This window comes from Tachysurus fulvidraco, chromosome 13 (genome assembly GCF_022655615.1).
Source record: "Tachysurus fulvidraco isolate hzauxx_2018 chromosome 13, HZAU_PFXX_2.0, whole genome shotgun sequence".
NCBI lineage: Eukaryota > Metazoa > Chordata > Actinopteri > Siluriformes > Bagridae > Tachysurus > Tachysurus fulvidraco.
In genome coordinates this window covers 19084301-19105592 of record NC_062530.1, presented here as the reverse complement: position 1 = coordinate 19105592, position 21292 = coordinate 19084301, and the positions used below count along the sequence as shown (strand labels likewise).

General features: G+C 37.0%; 1 protein-coding gene across 10 annotated transcripts; it reads right to left on the bottom strand.

Moving 5' to 3' along the window:
* Positions 1-64: 64 nt before the first annotated feature.
* On the bottom strand, positions 65-18031 carry cracr2aa (calcium release activated channel regulator 2Aa). 10 transcript variants are annotated; one of them, XM_027161928.2, is made up of 21 exons: positions 17787-18031; positions 16998-17014; positions 16392-16452; positions 16225-16308; positions 13930-14198; positions 10724-10835; positions 10076-10271; positions 8851-8997; positions 8141-8231; positions 7848-7943; positions 5741-5928; positions 5522-5593; positions 5378-5423; positions 5207-5283; positions 4719-5082; positions 3812-3944; positions 3178-3259; positions 2602-2716; positions 2239-2340; positions 1597-1673; positions 65-1462 (listed from the first exon to the last, which is right to left on the bottom strand). In XM_027161928.2, the coding sequence occupies exons 5-21, from the start codon at positions 14128-14130 to the stop codon at positions 1378-1380; spliced, it is 2184 nt and encodes a 727-aa protein (XP_027017729.2). In that variant the 5' UTR covers positions 14131-14198; positions 16225-16308; positions 16392-16452; positions 16998-17014; positions 17787-18031; the 3' UTR covers positions 65-1377. The 10 variants fall into 10 exon arrangements, with proteins under 10 accessions (XP_027017729.2, XP_047678573.1, XP_027017728.2 ...); XM_047822617.1 differs by lacking the exon at positions 16225-16308; XM_027161927.2 differs by lacking the exon at positions 16998-17014.
* Positions 18032-21292: the final 3261 nt, after the last annotated feature.

The following is a 21292-nucleotide window of genomic DNA, read 5'->3' as shown; positions in this document are numbered from 1 at the left end:
CTGACAGGAAGTAGAGAACCCAGTGTTTCAACATGTATCCATTAAAAAAAAATGTTCATGTAAATATGTTTTTTTAATTTTTATTTCAATTGCTTCAAAATAATTATACAATAAATTTCTATTACAACAGTGTCACCCTTCATGGACAGTGTCAACAGCTTGTCTTGTCAATTAATAATCGAGTCCTTCATGTGTTTTAAGCAGGAAAAATACACATATGGTACACTACAGAGGACGTGCAGGTCCACGAGCGGGAAGTGTGTTTGAACATTTAAAGTGAACACACACAGAGGGACGTGACTTGATCTAATAGCATCATATTCATTTGTCACGCAGAACAGTGATGATGAAACCAAGCTCATGTTATAGACAGAACAAATTGATCCTGATCCCAATTTGTTTCATGGCCGAGAGATTTACTGGCTAGAATCAAAACCAAGCCCTTTTTTTTGATCCTCACAAAGTGCTAGGGTGTTAGATATTTATCCTTGACAGATAGAGAAGCCAAAAGTATGTGAATAACAAACAAATAGCTGCACCACAGGGAGCACAAAATGTGTAAAAAATAGCTGCATATAAACAGCTCTGAGCGTCTACTGAGATTTGGCAGTGGTGTCAACACTGATTACACTAAAATGCTTGTGCAAAGTTAGTGGATTTCGGCCATGTATCAAAAAAGCACGACAACTTAACACAAATAACAAACTTGCAAACACAAACCCTGCTGCCCAGAACAAATGTTTTGAATTCACAAAGTGGGCAGCTTTCCTGTCAAAAAACCTCTAAAACAAACGTTTGTTCAATAAAATCCAGAACTAGAATTATGCTCTTCTAGATGCTTATGACATCTTGCTTCAGTCATACATCCCAGGAAGGCAAGCTGTTTTGTATTTCACTGCCAAATAAATACCAATTTGGCACTTAAAATGTGTAAAGATGTAAACGCTTGTACTGTAAACAACAAAAGTTTAAATATGAAATTTCCTTCATCTTTTTTTCCTCAACAGTTAATATATCTTTCTGTAAATATCATAATAAAGCTTAATCTCGCCTTTGATATGATGAGCCTATTTTTATATGTACAGGTGATCTACCAAAACTGTATAGTGCAAATCTTTACTGTCATCATAACACTGCTCATGTATTACCTTCTCATAGTTTAAAAACGATCAGAAAATATGTCTAAAAGTGTTATATGATGTTAAAAATCAGGTGCAGAGAGTGAGTGTAAACTGTGTAAAGCATACTGCACCAATAGATCCGGAGGGATGGAGGTGATTAAGCTGCCTCTGAGCACACTGAGTGTGTGTGTGTGTGTGTGTGTGTGTGTGTGTGTGTGTGTGTCTGTGCGTGTGTGTGTTTGTGTGTGTGTCAGGATCAGCAGCAGGACTTCTTCTTTGAAGGGGCATCAACCAGAGAGACAGTTTTCTCTTTCACTCTGTCCTCTTGTTCCTTTAGAATCCTAAAAGGAAAGGGGTCTTGTTTTTCAGTGCATAAACAAGACATCAGTATATATTTGTAGTTGAGTAGTTTTAGCACTCAATAACACAACAGCCCTTCTTGCGCTGTAGTGAAGCAACATCTAAGCTAACATACCTTGCCAAGCTCACCATGGACTCGGTCACGTTTTGGCCAGAAAACGCACTGCACTCAAAGAAAATCAGCCGAGCCTCCTGCAAGACAGCACAATGATCAACCTGCTGAAGTACATGCGATATTACATAACAAATACAAGCAACACCACGTCATCCTATCTACCTCTTCCTTTCAGCGAGGCTTTTATTTAAAAAAAAAATACAAATTCAAGAGCTTTTATGAGATCAAATGGATTCAAAAGCACTTAAAACATCACAGGTCTGGAGTGTGAAGAGGGGAAGTACTGTATAAGAGCAGATGAAAACTAAATGAAAGAAAGAAAATTATTTATGATCTACTTGCTGGAAAACGCTGTTTTCATCTATTTTCACTTATGCATTTAAGTTCTTTTCACAATAGGTGGCTGTTATAGAAAACATGATGCCTGTTACTTTTGTTTTTTTGCAAATCATACATGAGATAATTAGAAAGCTTTGCTTAAAATAATTCCTAGCTAGATTAGTTGTATTATTATTAATAATAAATATTGGATTTATTATGGTGAGGTTTTGAGGTTTGTAATATCTCTTATTCTGCCTTTTCTCCCGACGCTCCTTTATTCATCTTGGTTTATTTCACTGGCTTCCAGGTGACCTTACTCACTTTAGCCAGTTTCTCTCCCATACTGAACTGGATCTCTCTCTGGCCCTCCAGATCCGTCTTATTTCCCAGCAACATGACAGGAATGTCATCTCCTGCTCCTTCCTAAAAGGAAAAGAAGATATACAAAATACAAAATGCTATAAAAAATTAAAAAAAAAAGTTCTGAATTTTAGAATAAAGTTCTTTTTTCCTTATTTGAATAAAATTATGAACATTTACAGGCATGTTACATCACAGGCAGTTTTAATCATTTGAATGGGTCACCCAGAAAGTCAAATTTAAGCATCGGTGTAGCCGAACTAGGTATGCATAAATTTACATTTCTTTTGAGCTTATCAAAAGGTGTGTTCCACTATGGGTTACCTGTACACTGGCCAGCCATGATCTCACTGCTGTAAAAGTCTTTTCACAAGCGATATCATACATGACAACTACGCCATCTGCTTTTCGAAAAAACTGTTTCGTGATGCTCCGGTACCTGCCAGAAGATTGGAAAGGAAATTAGTGTAAACGCAAATTATTACAAAATTTAACCCTAACATTAAATGGATTTTAAAAGGTATTTTTATTTAAGGAAGAAAAATGGCTAATCATCTATACACTGAAGCTTCTGGTAAAATGATTTGCAGACAAAGTCTCACAAAGTTTTCCCACATGTGATTCTTCCTTGACAAAGTGAGATATTTTGTCTTATTAACTTTAGAAGAGGGGGGAAAAGTTTGAGATGCTTATTTCTAGCCACTATAAGATGACAACAGGAAAAAGCTTAAGCTGCATACATGTACCTATAAGCAGTAAATAGTTCATGGTGTTCTTCATTGATACAGTTTGAAACATTGTTCTGCAAGTTTCAAGTTTAACTGTAGTACAAGCGGAATAAAGCTCTGTTGTCGGAAAATAAAAACCACTTACAGTACATAACATTAATAGTGCACTTACCTTTCCTGCCCAGCTGTATCCCACATCTGCAGAGCTATCTGGCTGTGATCCACTAGAAGTGTCTTTACACTGTAGTCAATACCTATATATAAATGGAGAATGGCAAAAAACAAAAAATTTTTTTTTACAGAAATATGTGATGTTTTAAATTGATGTCAACTGTTTGTGCTTCATTTCTTTTTGATCCTCTGTACTTTTTTTTAAGCTTTCTGTCTCCCTTGGGGTTCATAGATCAATGAGCATGTGACGAGTGTAGCCTGAGAGTAAAGGGCATAGATGATTGATCTGATGTTGGGACAGACAGTAATATTGATGTACTGTAAGAGGGAATAAGCATCTGCATCTCTATTGACATTGAAATCCAACTTGCTTTTGAGCTCTCTGTATAACAACTGTTAGAAACGCACTACCTTGGGAAGTAGCTACAGTACAGAATGTACAGGTATCTACAGAATATTTCATAATCAAACTGGTGTCTAGGACAGAAAGGTTTCCTCAGCACTCTGTGCTGTTAACACAGTCAGCAGGTTTGAAATTCCCAAACACACAAGTGAAAAACAACCATTTCAGAGTTTACGCACAGAACAGCCAAATGCTGACAATATGATGGGAAAAACATTATGGGAAGACAGACCAACAGTCGCTGAGGTTCCTGAGTAGAAACAGTCATCACAGAAGCGGCGCAGTAGAGAGGTCTTGCCAACACTGGAGTTTCCCACCAGAACAATCTTAAACAGGCGGTCTGGTCCTGAGTTTGCTCCTCCCTCCTGAATGAGAGAGCAGACCAGCTACCACTGAAGTCTTAAATCACAGGTTATAGTGCACTAATTCTATACGTTAGTGTTTCTATAGTAACAACTTACTTCTGTTAAAGTTTAACAGTTGATATAGTGATGTTTTTTTCTCTCCATCAAGCAATATATGCAAATGAGGGAACTGTTTATAACTACTATAAATAAATACTAACAGCAATTATCTTTCCACAAAACTAGATGTATATACAACTAAAAAATATCATGCCATTTCATTGTTGATTAATTTTGTACAACCGTGTGCTCTGTTGCGTTTCATTCCTTACTTGGCAACTGTGAGATACTGGGAATAGTGTATTTGGAGTTACACAAACACACAATATCACAGAATATATCACTTGGCCCAAATCTATTTCTAATATTTGGTTATTTACAGAAATTGCAATCTCCACAGAATACTGCAGAATTGACTTGACTAAAGGGGACTGTTAAAGGATCGGTGTGAAGGATATTATCATCAGATATTTCAGACATTGTAGTCTGCCCAGAAGATTTTTTTTGCCCTTTTAACAAAGCTCATGTTACCAGGAACATTCAGGAAATACACTGCTCCCATTGACCTTCCCTGCCCCAAAATAAAACAAAGCTGTCTTATCTAACACACTATGGAAGCATGCACTGGTGCAGCAGACTCAGGTGACACAGCAGCATTTCTTTAAACGTGTTCACATGTATATACTGTATGTATACATGTGTACGCACTTAAGGAAAGTGTGAATGGCTTCTCACCAGCTGAACAGTCTCCTTGCCCACAGGTTGCCCCCTGGGTGAGGTGGGAGTGTGTGCATATCTGCTCTCTGCTGAAGGACACTGTGAGATTGGCGTGCTGGTAGAAGGAAAGATACTGGTCATTCGGAGGTCAATTCCCTCTTCTAGGTCTTCCTCTTCCTCACTCCAGTTCCTGAGCTCAGGCTGGTATTCCTTCTGCAGGAGCTGGGGGAGGTGATCTTCCTCGATGGAGATGATCCTCTGAAGCTGGTGTGCAGGAGAACGCAATCCCTCTTGATCCTCCTGCCCTACAGTTAAACTAGGCACCTTTACACCTACTGCACTCTTCCTCTTAGAATGTGGCAGTATGTCGTCTTCATCATCACTGAAGAGTGTAAGGAAACAGTAATATATACAAATATGCAAATGCATTTTTACCCCTTTTTTTTAGACAATTACCTGATTATGCGTTCTTTAAATGTAATGTACTTCTATTTAATAGAATGTACCTCTTAAATGATTGCTTCCTTTCTGTATATCCAGATCTCTGAGCCCTTGGTGCATTTACAGCCGAGTTCCTCGGTTTCTAAGAAACAAAAATGATTATATAACCTTCCTGTTTTGAAGCCCTCCACAAACCGCCAGGTCGAAAATAATGTCTATGATTTCTATTAACTTACTTGATAGGACATATCCTGCTCATCTCGTAAATGTTTGTTCATTTCCCTAAAACAGCGAAAAACAGCTATTTGATCTGTTCAGACGTTTAGAATCATACAGACATAACAGACTGTTGTTTACTGGATTTGCAGTCGTATTCTTGCCTTAGTAAATCTAGTTGCTTAAGTAGACTTGCTCTTTCTCTTTGCAAACCCTCAGTGATTCTGTACATCTCCCTGAAAAATCAGAAAACAGCATAAAGAACTGGGGAAGAAAAGACAACACCACATGGACATGCTCATGTAATGCTGGTGGGCAACCTGTTGCTCATAATACTTTGAATGAGTTAAAAAGTAAAGTAAGGTGAAAATTGTGTCTCTCACATCTCTCGCTCTCCCTGTAGGTGAGAGGCTTGTTCCTGCAACAGAATGAGCTGTTCTTGTGCTAAACCCAGCTCCTGAGTGGTGTGCTCCAGCTCGTGAGCCAGCTCATCATTGTATTGCTTTAGTTTTACATTCTCTACTGCAGTCTCCCTCTGCTCGCTGTGTAGCTCACGACACTGCTGCTCTAACTGACACACACACACACACACACACACACACACACACACACACACACACACACACACACACACACACACACACACACACACACACACACACACATTTACAAGAACTCATTATCTCAAAGCACTTTAAAGAAATACAGTGGCCTTGAGAATTATTGGCAGCCTTTATGAATATATAAAAAGGATTATATGCAAAAACTGATTAAATTGCATTGAATGGTTTCTGTCATGCCATGGATAGAACAAAAGTAGTGTCTTCCTGTAATTTTTAACAAGATTCGAGAAATTTCTTAAAAGGCTGCCCACTTCTATACATTTTAAGATCCTTTATATTCTTAGGCTTGAACATGTGAACTTCTCTCTTAAATTCAGACCACAGGAGTTTTGTCAATCTTGACAAAAGGCCCTGAAGTACCTGCCAAAAAATAAAATCCAGACACAAAGAATCAATGATTCACCACCATATTGTGCAGCCGGTAACAGGTAGGGTTTCTTGTATGCACTATTTCTGCTGAAAGTATTTTTTTTCTATTCCCTAGGGAAATAAAAGCTTGTATCATGTGTGAAACAGGATATTTAAACCCCAGGGGGAACTGGACAAGATCCTGTGGACTGAGGGCAAATGGAAAATTATTATTCTTTTTCTTATTGTTATAATCTCTAATTTGTTTTAAATATAAAAATGTAAAAAAAAAATGTAAAAAAAAAATAATAATAAATTGTGGCACATATGACAATGAGAATGATTTTTTGTTAAAATAAATATAAATAATTTTGCTTATTGCATGAGAGGAAAAAAAAGACTGAAACATAAGAAACATAAATTTGTATGATTAATGTTTATTTTATACACTCATTTCTGCTCATATTTATTAAGGGTGCCAGTAATTCAAGAAAACATTGTATCTTTATAATGTACAATTCTAAGCAGGTAGGAGTGCAACCAACAAGCCATCGTAAACAAAACACTTTATGCACTTAACTACAGGGTCAGTATTTTGAGTACTGTCAAAAGAGTGATGTCCAGCACTAGAGGATCATGTGCAATTTGATAAGAAAGCAGGAACAGTGGTGTCAAGTAGTGCACAATGCCAAAAATAGACCATACTGGATCCCTCAAAAGCTGAGATGCACTGCACCGTGATTAGACAGCATTCAGTGTTAACGCTCTGATAAACAAAACATTAGTGGGCCTCCTCTGTTTTATTTGATGACTTGACCAATAGAGAAAATTGAATTCTCAATTTCTCAAATTGTCAGAATATAGTAAAAAGTTTCATATTATAAAAAGATTAATATATTACAAATGTTTTCATATTAGATATATTTAAAGGTGTTTGTATTTATGCACAGTGAACAATCCTGAGGTGACTGAGGCGACTGTGGTGAGGAAAAACCCCCGAAACCTCGAGAGGAACCAGACCAAAGGGAACCTCATCCTCATTTGGGTGACACTGGAGGGTGTGATAATTTAAAAAAAGAAATGCACTTGCTGCTAATACACTTGGGTTTCTTAATTAGAATAAGAATCTAAGCTGTCTTACTGGTGTTTTTACTGGTGATAAGAAGAGTACGCTAATTGTCTCCTCATCATGAATGTTATTATTATGTCAGCAGTATTAGAGTTTCTTTACTTAATTACCCAAGGTACATCTTCCTTAAATTTATAACACATCGGTCTGAAAAGAAAAATGGCAATTCTTGGGAATATATTAAATACTGAAACTGTATCACTGGAAAAACCAAATCATGCCCATTATAATCACACACTATTAGACACACATGCATACACAATTTCACATATGAATGCACCGTGTATGGCCGTAAACAGATATACTGTACAGTACGTAAATATCCACGTTTGTTTTATTCTGTATGTATGTGCAAATACGTGCAAGGTCATAGAAATGTAGAACACGCACCCGTTTCTGTTTGTTGGAAAGCAGTTCAAGTTCCTTCTCTTTGCTAGAAAGCTGGTACTCGAGATCTTGACTGCGAGTTAAAAACCTTTCAGAATCCTGTAGGACAAATGACACCTTGAAGAAAGAAGGCTCCCAACATACAGTATAGTATGTAAGTAATAAAACATGTTCCATTGAGCTGTTAGATAAAAATAATAAGAGTTTCCTTGAATGTCTGATAAATAGTATGTTTGAAAATAAATGCATGCAAAACAGTTAACATTTACAAAAGGTCAATGTGTCAATCGTCATACCTGTAAAATAATCCTGTCTTTCTCATTTTTGATCTGTTGCTCCATTTCCTCATAGAGACGCTGGATTTCATCATCATGAGAAGCTGCTTTCCTGTACAGGATGTATTGGCACAAAATGGTTTACTTTTGCATTCGCTGGCTGATTTGACTGTAGTCAGAAAGACAAATGTTAGCAGAATTATTTCCAAAAAATTATTTGTTATAAGGATTGCACTTTTTTTTTTTTAGAATCAAATCAAAGCTGTTACTGCTCCTGAAATGGGTTGGGTAACCATTAATTCATTTTAACAGCTATTTTATTTTCATTTTATTCTAGGCATTTCACTGTAATGATTCTTATTTTAATTATATCCACTGGTGCAATTTCTCCTTACAGAGAAAGTAGAGAATAATAAGCACTCGAGTGTTCCTGGATTTTAAGTGACACATAAGGCAAATTGTTAGAGGTTTCCAGATCAGGGCCACAGAGTAGATTTAAAATCTGAGCTTGGTGAGCACCTTTTGCTTTCTGCAATTACTGCAAAAACAGATGATACTAAGAAGTTCGTTAATGAAAGCTGCAGCCATAAACCACATTGGAGATATAATAAAATGGCCAAACATTTGTTAAGCCCATCGTTTTATCAATGAAGGATACTGTACCTAATCAAGCAAGAAATTCAACAAATTCTGCAGCGATAAGCTAAAAAATAAAATAGTAAATGACTGACCTTTTCAAAGCAGTTTCCATCTCACTCTTCTCCTTATTAGCTTCTTTAATTTGGTAAGCGACTCTGGCAAGGAAATCCTCGAAGTTAGACAGCAGACGAGGCTCATCGCTGCGCAGCTGAGCCCATAGACTGCGCACTATTCTTGGACTAAAAACAATCAGAGAAGGTTCAGTCACTCACCTTTACCATGTTTTATATTACGAGTATATTTACTTTGAATTTGCATCAATTTCATTATGATATCTATCTATTGTTGTTTTATACAATGAAAAACATAATCATTTAAGACATAAGTGAGATGCAGATTTCTAAATGCTGTAATCTGAGCGCAAGTCTTGCTTGTAGTTTATCCTCTGAAACGTAAAGCACTTTATATAGCTCAAACATTAATGGCCGACGTTCACGTGTTGTATACAAGCTGTCACTTTGTATAATGAGCAGAATTCATAAACTAATTATGAAATCCTTTGACATGGTCTGGCATTTATGGTGTACGCGTACTATGCAATTAAAATCGTCAGGGTTTATTTGGAAGATCAACATAAGGCAATAAGTTGCACTTCATCAACTCAATGTCTTCCACTACAATTCTCTTTCCAACATTATAGAATGATTGCAATGTGGTAAACTATTCAGGCGACACATGAATGACATTAGCTTCTCATAATCAAAGATGAGGGAAGTCAGGATAATAAAATGTCTCTGTTTAATTAGACAGGATTCCCTTGAGAACAGCTCGGTCTCTTTCAGCCTGTGCTATTCGGGACCTTTCTGTATTTTTCAGGAACTGAGATTTGCTTAAGTCCATTTACAGTATCTTATCTAAGTATAGCCTAAGGAGAAGATTCTGTCTAATGTTTCCTGAAAATTTAAACTCCATTTACAACCTCATTGCTGAGAATGGCTTAGGGATGTAATTGGATCGTGATTACATTTCACTGTGACACGACTTGCATGCACTGATGAAAATGAAATGGAATGCAAAAGGGAGCTAAATTAATTTCAGGCTTTTTTATTCTTAAAGAAAAAAGCAATCCACGGCTGATTGTGTTTTACTGAAGAGATCAAGCAATTTAAGAAAAATACAGTAAAAGTTTTTTTTTTTTTTTTTTATAGATTTTCAGTGTGGAACATATCAGTGTGTCACAAATAGTGTTTGTGCAAGAGAAATGCTGTCAGCCTGCATGTTCTTCAGTGAGTGTGATTGCAAACAGGTTACACGCACTCCTCGAAGACGTTGCTGGCTCCCAGGTTCTCCATCAGCAAGCTGAAATGTTTCTCTTCATCATCCTCGCTTACATTGAGCTTGTCCTCCCAATCACTCTGGTAGAGCATATCAGGTGAAACTGACTCTCCAGCATGCTCTGGAACGGGTGGTAGAGTGGCTGCTGAGGCTGCTGCAGGACCAAATACGAACTCACCTTTAAATGAAATATGCAAAGTTTATTATCATCATTATTCAAAATTCTTAGGTCTTTTTTTCCTACTCTGTCATCCAGCCCACTCCACAGGACAAGGTAACATGTAAAAGCTGTGTGTAGAGCACATAAGTGCAGAAGTAAACAAGAATAACGCCCGATTGTTCTTAATAGAAATAACATTGACATAAGACAAAACAGTTGGAAAGCTGGCATATACTTGCTATATGCTCTCTCTCTCTCTCTCATTTTCTACCGCTTTATCCGAACTACCTCGGGTCATGGGGAGCCTGTGCCTATCTCAGGCGTCATCGGGCATCGAGGCAGGATACACCCTGGACGGAGTGCCAACCCATCGCAGGGCGCTCACACACACTCTCATTCACTCACACACTACAGACAATTTTCCTTGCTATATGCTATACTTGCTAAATTTTAATAATATAAAAACCCACTAAAGCCAGAGGAGAACTCATCTGGGGTGAGATATCCGTTTCCATCAGCATCCAGGGTATCAAACACATTCTCCAGCTCCTCAGCACTCAGAGGCAACTCTCCAAGCAGCCTCTGAAACACAATATAGGATAAATGTACAATGCATAAAATAAATGAATGTTACATTGATATCACAGTGCCGTTCAATTCTGTAATTTGATTGGTCAGATTCAATATTTATAACAGCAGCTCTGACAATCTAAAATAATCCTGCGTTATTGTTTGTGTAACAGCTCATTCACAGGGACTTAATCAGATAATCAGCGCCACATAATCAGAGTCCAATACTAGATAGAATAAATATGCTGCTATTTCACATAGAAAAAATATAAACACACATAAGAGCGGCTTTAATGAAAAGATATGTATTTAAAATGTATGAAGGAGTCTCCAGCAGTGCTTTGTAACAGTCCGTAAGTTTTCTGTCCCAATAAAGAAGAGAAGATTTTTGCATTTTCTCAGGAACATGAAAAGTTGAACTTAAAAATCTCTTTAACTTCAAAAGATACTGATAAAGATACTGATAAGGAAATGATTGTGATGTTAAAGAGTACATTGTATTGTTCTTTCACTAATTAGAAAAATAATCCCATAGCAATTTGCCAGTGATAAGAGAAATAAAACTTTAGATTACACTAAGCTGTCTCACACCAGTTATATTCCTTGCATATTATGCAGGCAGGTTATATTTAATCTGTTTAGTCTATTATGTATTGGTACCTTGATATATTATGCAGGGATATCTTCAGATAGGAGAAATAATATTTGGTAGCCTGAATGTGTTTTGAACTTATGATTCAATCTAAATACCTACTAAAATAAATTTGTGATGCTTAGTATGCAATGTCACAAAGGTAATTAATTATATTTCATTAAAATGTAATTATGGCCTATTGGTCTATTGAGCGGCTCATTCTGCCTACAAGACTTGAATGACCTCCATAATTGCACTGTGTTTACTTGTCAGTGCTCAAACATATAGATACAGTGTAAACAGCCCTATTCCTAAAAGCAAATACCACATCCTCTATTGGGAATAGACACACGTTTACAAAAGACAGGCAAGTGGCCAACTGCCTCATATGACTGTAAAGATTCTGTGAGTATTATGGAAGAACTTGTAGACCAAAGCTTCTGTTTATCAGGCTTAGGTGTGACTAGTGTGTCAGCAGGCTGTTCTGTTGTGTGGCTTTAAAATGCAAGTTGTTAACACTTTAGTTTCTGGTGTGAAAAAGTAAGCACAACGTGTCAGCCAGTACTCCTCAACATACACTAAGTGGAACTCGTATGTGTTTTATGGAGGAAAAAAATGCCTGGTCATATGGTCTTTTTTAAAAATAAATATACTGATTACAAACATAATATTTCAAAGGTACAATGCTTATTCAGTTCTGCTCTCAGTTCAGCTGAATGAAAATAAATTGATGCCTTTTTATTAATATATGTACACATGAAGAGAACAATGATTTATAATCTAATTCAAGAGATCTAGCAATTATCTTTAAAACGTTCAGTCGCTTGATGCATGTTTTTCAGCAAATATGCAAATATTTCGCTATTGGTTTCCACTCAAATGCATTCACACAAACAATGAAGCAAAACAAAAGAAAAGAAATGGAAACGTTCGGGACTTTTGTATCCGAATGTGTTGAGAGTATTTGTGTTGAACCTGAATAAAGATGTAGAGCTTTTGGATATCAGTGCATCTCCATATACATCAGATCAAAGCTGTTAAGGGTTCAGAGTATAAGCCCACAAGTGGGCCATCAAAGAGAACAGCCACAATAGATAGGAACTGATGAGGCTGACCAATCTGCACAATAATACAAGCGTAAGGGTTGTCTATCGAAGCGCTACCCTTTCCCTACTTAGGCTGCCAAAGCTGTTTCACAGACTCCACTAAATTGACAGAGTGAAAGTGAAGACTATATCTCTACACATAAAAAAAACAACAACAACTACTGGTTGATCATGTTCTGCATCCTCATTCAAATCCTTTCTAGCATTAAATGATCTGCTGTATAAATAGCACCTGGGACGTCATCAATTCTTTTTTCTGCAGCACTACATTCTGCGACTATCAAAACATCCTTGCAGTGAGTCGACAAAAACTAATTTCAGCCTCAGCCACCGGTTAGAGATAAATTTGATAGATATTAAGCAATAATAGCAGTCAGAAAACATAAGCTGAATGTGTTTCAACTAGTATGAGTCCATTAAAGAGGTTTAAATCATGTTATAAGAAACAGTACATCAGGCGATTGTACTGTAGATAGAAACTTTATTGCACAGAATGACATATAGATTCATTACCAAACAATCATTTAACCTGGTCATACTACATCCATGATCAAGATAAAGGGAAGACACACCTGTCTTTCTCAATTGAGTTAGTACTTTTAATAAAATCAGAATAAACAGAATAAACTGTGTTTACAATAAAGTGGTGGCTCAAATGACCAATCTTTTGTCTTTGTATTTAATGTGCCTGTTATGCTTGAGTAGCAACGTCAAATATATAAGCAGCATAACATTAAAGCACAACAATATAATAATCCACTAAGGGAAAATGTTTGAAAAAATTTATGATGACTTTAAGTGACATTTTGTGCTAGAAAAGTTAAACGCTTGATAAAGCAGTGTATACTATTTATTTATTATCCTGCGATATCTGAAGTTTATGTATAACATGTATATGTATATTTATGCAATAACAGAGAAAACATTCTACTGGTACAACTGACTACAGACTAAATATCATCTCTTATGTTAACTGTATCGTTTTGTTAGAAAACTAAATAGTTTGCCGTTTAACTTTTTTTTTTTAGTTTTCTATAAACTTTATTTTACAATATTACTTTTTTTGTAAGCAACCCTGTATATCAGGTATTGTATAAATGTCTGTAAGTGTCTTGATAATTTTTTCATATCACCCACAACAAATTGAGTGTGACACAACTTAGTCACTTCTCTCAAATGCATTTAAAAATATTGGGACACATTAACAACTTTTCTGTCTAAATTTTGGGTGTATTACACTGATGTGCTTTGACCATCCGGATAAACAATTCCAAATAATGTTGGACCTTGTGGCAGATGATAAATTTCCTAGTTATTCAGAATCTGTGATGCGTCACATTTACTTAAAAGCAAGGTGAAGTCTTACCTGCATGTCCCATCGAGTAACAAAGCCCTTTTCCTCAGTGTCACAGATCTGAAAGAATTCTTGACTCTTCTCCAGCACGGTGCTACAGTCACTCTTCTCCAGAGGACTTGCACACACACTGGACCTGCTTTTTGTGTCCTTTCGCCTGAGCCTGGATGGCCGACACGCCTTAGAGTCACAGGTGCCACTGAAAGCTGCCATTGTAGTGCCCTTGTGTGTAGTCGTTATGTGTGAGAGACCTCCAGTCTCCTTCCTTACATGGGTCAGCTCTAGATGGGAGAATTAAAAGAACACAGAGTTTCAAACACATCGCCTTGCCTTTCAGAAATGGTTGCTGCCCGCCATCTCTTAGCAACTGCCTCTTTAATTAGTCAATGAAGCTGCAGAGATATGCAGAGGTAGAGAGCCAGAGAGAGAGCACTTTTAAAGCATAAACAGCATGGTAGATTGTAAGGTTAATGATTATTACCTAAATAGGTAGTGATTGTGAGATCTTTTCAGAGCATCCACTTATTGACCTCTAGGTCAGTTAAATATAACAGAATACTTGCTTGCACTTATGTCACGAAACATAACAACATGCAGAATTTAACTGCTACAATGGGTTTGAATCTTTGTCCTGTGGATAAATGTATTTGTTTGAAGTTTTTTGGTTTGGTCCTCAAAGATTCAACAGTGATTTTCATAAATGAAGAGCAACATATTCAAAAGTAGCCAATACTAAATAGCCAACGTTTAATGGACACCAGACTATCACAACCCTAGTGACTAGTGACGTGACATACGGCTAAATATGGTGACCCAAAATCAGAATGTGTTCTCTGCGTTTAACCCATCCAAAGTGCACACACACACCGTGAACACACACCCGGAGCAGTGGGCAGCCATTTATGCTGCAGCACCCAGGGAGCAGTTGGGGTGTGTGTGTGTGTGTGTTGTTCGGTGCCTTCCCAAACCCTATGTGCTTTTGGAGCATCCAGTCCCTGCTTTGCTATAATAATAACCTCTATTATTCTGGGTACGCTTTTGACTACTGTAGAGCATGGCTGTAAGGTCAGGCACTGGACAATTGTGTGCTTACAACTTTGTGGTAACAGTTGTGGAAGTATACTGGTATACTTGGTATATTGGTGTGATAATCAGTTGTTGGCTATATATTGTAATTCAAAATATTTCTCTTTCAATAAACTTTTCTGTTGAATTGACAGACCAAAAGATCTGAAGAGTATAACCAAGACAAGTCCAATACCAAGACAAATTCCTGTACATGTAGACCCTACAGTACCTGGCAATAAACCTGATTCTGAGCTCATCACAAAATCAGGAGTTTGCACTTGGCATGTTGGGTAATTGTTTTTTTTTTTGTTGTTTAGTTAAAATTTCTTTCTTTACTTTTTTTTAAATTCATGAATCAAGAATAAACAAATGAATTACACAGTTCTTCCACTTTTATACCGTACTGTTTTTTGTATATAAAATGTAATAAAAATGTATATATAAATTTATATATAAAAATGTATATACTGTACAGTATTTAGGAGGTAGAGGTCCACAGTCAGGAAATTAATGGTTAACATGAGCTAAACACTAAGTACTGAATACTGCATAATACTGAATAATCAAAACCGCAATCTTTAAAATACAAAAGTGTGAGATATTGAGGAAAATGCTGAAGAAAGCCCCAAAGCACCTATTCTTCCAGGAGCTTACCACTCAAACTGGAAAGTGATAAACTCATGGCAAAAGAATGGTTTTTGGGTGTTTTTTTTCCATACTGCGGCTGTATGAGTACTGTAAGACTAACATTATCAGTAAACTGCAACTCTTTTCATTCTCCATAGTCGACTGAATGCTCCACAGAACAAAAGAAATTTAACACAGTACAATACACTTGCCCAACCTTACGTGCAGGTATGCAAACATCTATTTGGTTTAAATGTTCAGTCAGATGCAATTCAATACAAGGTTAGTAGTGACAAAGATGGTAAACAATAAAACTGCACCACCCTGAACAGCTTTAACTGAACCCGCCCTGCTTGGCCTGATATAAGAGAAACTTCCTCGTTCACACAGACCAGTAGTAGGAACCGCGATAATGAGAATTTCTGCTTTCCATGCAATCTTTATCTCCCTTCATGACCTTCAGAAAAATGTATGTAATGTCAAGGCTCTGGAGGAAAAATTGCAGAACTCACATAAAAAGAAAAAAATACATTTTCTATAATGTTTACATTGAGCCAGTGTCATCATACTGTATGTGATAAGTAAATACAGTAGACAAACACAAAGACGTACTGTAGTTCACCACTAGCTGATGTTTTCTTGGTCTTGTTCTTTTGAATGCATAACCATTTAATCAGTCATCTTCAGGAATACACCCTGAATGGGAGGACAGAACATGCACACACATTCAGACACTCATTAAAATCTTGGGGTGAATTTCGTACAGTCAGTCCACTTACTGGGATGTGTTTTGAACCCTGAGGAAAATCCAGTATGAGGGAGCTACACCACCATGCTGTCCTGTGTGCATAATGACAACAAAAAAGGAAACACTATAAAAGTCCTGCAACGTCAACCAAATAGAGTATATAAAACTCACTGTAGAAGTGTGTAGCTTCTTTACACAAAAGTGACTAGACAGTTCCATTAGCTAAGAATCTGGGCCATCAAACAAACCTCAAACAAACTCCAGTCCAAAAAAATATTAAGAAGTAAGCAATAACATCGGCAATATTATTTAGATTCATAGCTTTAACTTAAAACTAAAGTGTATCTAATACAACTTGTGTCTTCTTTCTTTCTCTTGAACCTGACTCTGGAATAAATGACAAAATAAATCAAATAAATAATAGTCGGTCTTAAACAGATTTGAAACTATCCAGAGAAAATAACAACAGAAGTTCTTGTAAAACTCCATCTGTATGTGTTATTTTGTCAACATCCTGTTTTACTGGATAAATGAGGTGTTAATCTATGATCAGTTTCAGCCATTTGTTCATTCAATCATTCATTCAGAACCTCCTGGTTATATTCATTCCAGATGTCTTGGCTTTGTGGATTTGTACCTGTGATTTAGACGGACCTGAAAGTGCATGAACACAACACACAAACACACAAACACACACACACACATATATACACACAAACACACACACACATATATACACATATACACATATACACACACACACACACACACACACACACACACACACACACACACACACACACACACACACACACACCAGTTTATGACTAAAACAAGTAGGAGATTTATGTATACTCAAGTTAAACAGCAAACAAAGAGACTATTATCTTCCTGAACCTACAAGAACCTGATTCCTGGAAGAAAAAAAAAAAATTTTCTATAGATCATGTCATTTTCGTTTTCAACAACAATACGTGCTTGACTACCTTTAAATAAACGGCCACAAACGCAGGTGAAAAAAAAACAGTGAAAATTAAAATGAGAAAGGGAAAATTTATAAAGCTAGAATTACGGCAGAAAAGCTCACGTTTAATTCTTTCCTTCCTTTTTGGTAAATTCCAATACAAACACAGCTACGGACTGAAACCCAAATCGCTGCGTAGTAAACACACACAGCCCTACATAGTGTTTAAAAGTGTGCACTTCCTCGTTAGTGTAGTGCACGTGCGAAGGGCACTATAGCGTGATTTGGGGTACAGCCGCAGCCCCACGGTTGATTGGTCAGAGACACACTTTTAAACTTCCTGCTGAGCCCAAAAAAAAACAACTAAGGACGCAGTAACTAAATTTCTCAGTACTGTAGATGTATATGTATTAAAGCCAATTACTGTAAATAAAAATAATTAGCCCAAATTGTGTTACTTACCAGGTTTAACTCATCTCTCTGAGGGAAAGTTCCTGTAGCACCTGTTCAGTTAACGCCTTAACAAACTACTACATCTCTGGATACCTTCCAAACACCAAAGTAAAGATAGATAACCACCTAAAACTCGTTATTCTCGGTTTTATTCCCAACTTGTTTGACCTTGTTTCGCGTTTCTCTCCAACTGAAAGCGTTGTTTGAGTTTTACCAGCTGCTAGCTAGAGGAGGGAGGGAGGGAGGGGCTCACGTAGCGCGTGCATCGTCTGTTGGTATGACAACTACTGTACCAAGTACAACAACCAAGAACCCTATAGTGCTGAACTCACGTTATGTACCAGTGATGGGAGTCACGTGGTCGACGTGTATACAGTGATGGTTCAGTGCAGGTTCTTCCATCATTATATCCCTTTATAATCTGTTGATAGAGTGAAAAATACATACTAAAGTATCCATGAAGATGCAAAACAATGAAAGTAATCTTATAAGGAACAATGTTGGTGATAGGACATTTTACATTAAAAATTTTACATTATTTAATGTACTGTAGAGTGTCACCTAAATGAGGATGGCTTCCCTTCTGAGTCTGGTTCCTCTCGAGGTTTCCTCCTCATATCCTCTCAGGGAGTCTTTCCTTGCCACTGTATATATATCAAGAATACTTGGTAAGATTTATATATATATATATATTATATTTATTTATTTTTTCTCTCACTCTTGTTTCCGTACTTCTGTAAAGCTGCTTTTAGACAATTGTTAAAAATGCTATACAAATAAATTGAATTGGATTGAATTGTATACATCGTTTAATATGCATTAAGTCAATCCCATAAATCAATAAATAAAAGGAAAGATTTCTTGCTACTATTAAATACAACTGCTCGTCTTTATGCAGCAAACTGCTAGCAAATTAGCTAAATTTACAGTATCCCATGTTGCCATCCAATTTTCAAAATGTACCCTGACAATCAAAACTATTGTGTTTGTCATCAATATTAGTCAACTAATCTAGCTAGCTTAGCACACATGATCTCTGGGCAAAAAGTGTAATTACATCACTCCTCTGCATTATCCAAAGCCACAGATATTCCATGACACAAACTGAAGTTTATAGGTAACTACTAAGAAAAAAAACTTTTCATGTTTTCTATTTAAAAATACATTTTTACCTTCAGTTACTTAAAAAGTTGCAATGCAGTGTTTTAACAATTGGCATGTCTTATACTTTTGTATTTTGATGGGAAAACAATATGTAGATATCTAAGTCAAGGAAGAGCAAGATAGTTATGGTGACCTTATGTGCTTAAATCCGTTAGCTTTTGTATAATCATTAACCCATACTTTACTTTTAGGGTGTTATGTAAATGCCGAGTTATGTAATTTGACTAGCATTATTGCAGTTTTACAAACACCATTTGATGGCTTTGCCAACATTTTCAAGCCTGTGTCAGAACTGCGTTCCAGCTTAATTGTGCCAAAACTCTTCTTTCCTATAGTTCTCACCAGTCTGCATTGTATCCCAGCTCATGACCTCCATCTCTAACACATAGCAAGGGCGGATTGTCAGTAAAACTTGGGGTCAAAAGGACCATTTCAGCAAAGCGGAAAAGAAGAGATACTGTAGCTTGAGAGTAAGAAAATATCCGTACAGGAACAGTAAAGAAATTCTGAGATAATCCTTCACTGTGTCTTCTCTGTAAATGTCATCTGCTCGCTTAAATGTATATAAATAAAGAGCCTGGAGTGTAAAATAGTGTAATTGAAAACACATTATTTTATCTTATATGAACAGTTCGTGCATACATGCTATATTAGTGTGCATTATCTTCTTTCTTCTGTTCTCATTACACATTTACACAAGACCATAGAGTTAATAGTTCTGTATAATAAACTTCTTTTTTTATATACTTTGATTTTTCTATTCTGTCCTAATGTACCCTTTCAATTACAATTTTTCCTTTATGGGTAACTAAGTTATAAGGGATGCTACATTTTTGTTCTGTCATTTAGTTGCATGATATTTTATACAACTATTCTTTAGTTTTTCACTTCTTGCATTTGATCAACTATGTTTAGAAATCTTTTTTTGAAGAATGTTTATTATTAGTAAGCACAATTCTAAATAGTGAATCTATTGCTAGATAGTGAATATATTGGAACACAGTGTACTATCATTTTTTGGTTAAACATCAATGAATGAATTCAGGTTAAATACTCTAGAAAACTGTAGGTTGAAGAGAAATCAGAAATGTCTGTGACATTGTGGCTCGCTCCAATTAGGCACATGAAGCAAAGCAATCCTTATGTATATTTGTGTTGTAATGGATACAGTGTCTGGTCTGAGGGTTCGTGGTTTGATTCTGAGTTCAGGGTTACTCCTGTGTGGAGTTCCTTCTTTGTCACTGTAGGCTTTCTTTTGGGTTCTCTGGTTTTCTCCCAACCCACAGACACATGCCTGTGGGTGTATTGGATAAACAAAATTGGTGTGTGTGTGTGTGTGTGTGTGTGTGTGTGTGTGTGTGTGTGTGTGTGTTTCTTTTTAAAATTGTATTTCTTCCAACTTCATATAATTGTCAGGACTCAACCCGGACTTTTGGCCACGTGCTGTTTTTGTTTATCTTCTTCGTCACGTGTCTGCCCCGCCTTCGTCTGCCCCGCCTTCGTCTGCCCCGCCTTCGTCTGCCCCGCCTTCGTCTGCCCCGCCTTCGTCTGCCCCTCCCTGTCTTCACACCTGATCCTTATTGTGTCATCGTGTCTTTTTATATTTAAGTGGGCCGCGTTGCCGAGTGCAGGTCGGAATCATTAGTTACGTTTACCCCTCGTCATGTCTAGTCTTTGTTAAGTGTCTTCATTTGTATTGCTTTTGTTATCGTCTTATGTCTTTATTATATATTAAACCCCTTTCCTTTGAAGCTATCCTGCATACGGGTCTGTCTCCTTCCGCTTCCGGTTGTGACAATAATTCATCATACCTGTTATCAGGTTTATTTGTAATTTATGTAAAGTACTTTAGAAAGGCACCTTTACATTATCTGGATTTAAATTCCTGCCTCCTTGCTCTCCCTGTGCTTCAGGGGTTTCCTCAGCGCAATTCGGTTTCCTCCGCAGTCCAAAGACGCATGACTGACTGTCGTTTCTAACTGATCTGGTTTTTTTTTGGTTGTGTGTGTGTGTGTGTGTGTGTGTGTGTGTGTGTGTGTGTGTGTGTGTGCTGCACAGAGTTGGCGCCTTGTCCGGTGTGTCCCCTGCCTTGTGCACCGAGTCCCCTGGGATAGACTACACGTTCCCTGTAATATTTTACAGGGTACCATGGTAACTAAGCGATTCAGAAAATGGAAGGGTGTGTGATAAAGATTTGGCAAAGATTTGTGAAATTCTTACAGCGTGACATTGTTAAATGAATGTCTTGGTCGTTTTAGCCAACTGTCACAAACAGGGCAGAACAAGAAAAAAAGACTAATAGACCAGAAGTCGAAAACAGACCAGACGAAATTATTATATCCTAAACCTTG

What these genes read in the sequence shown, in the direction of transcription:
- cracr2aa (XM_027161928.2), bottom strand. Translation starts at nt 14,130, where the DNA reads ATGGCAGCTTTCAGTGGCACCTGTGACTCTAAGGCGTGTCGGCCATCC. An exon ending in AAGCAACTAGATTTACTAAG is followed by an intron (nt 5,424 to 5,521) that starts GCAAGAATACGA and finishes TCGCTGTTTTAG; the next exon opens with GGAAATGAACAAACATTTAC. An exon ending in AGCAGGATATGTCCTATCAA is followed by an intron (nt 5,284 to 5,377) that starts GTAAGTTAATAG and finishes TTTGTTTCTTAG; the next exon opens with AAACCGAGGAACTCGGCTGT.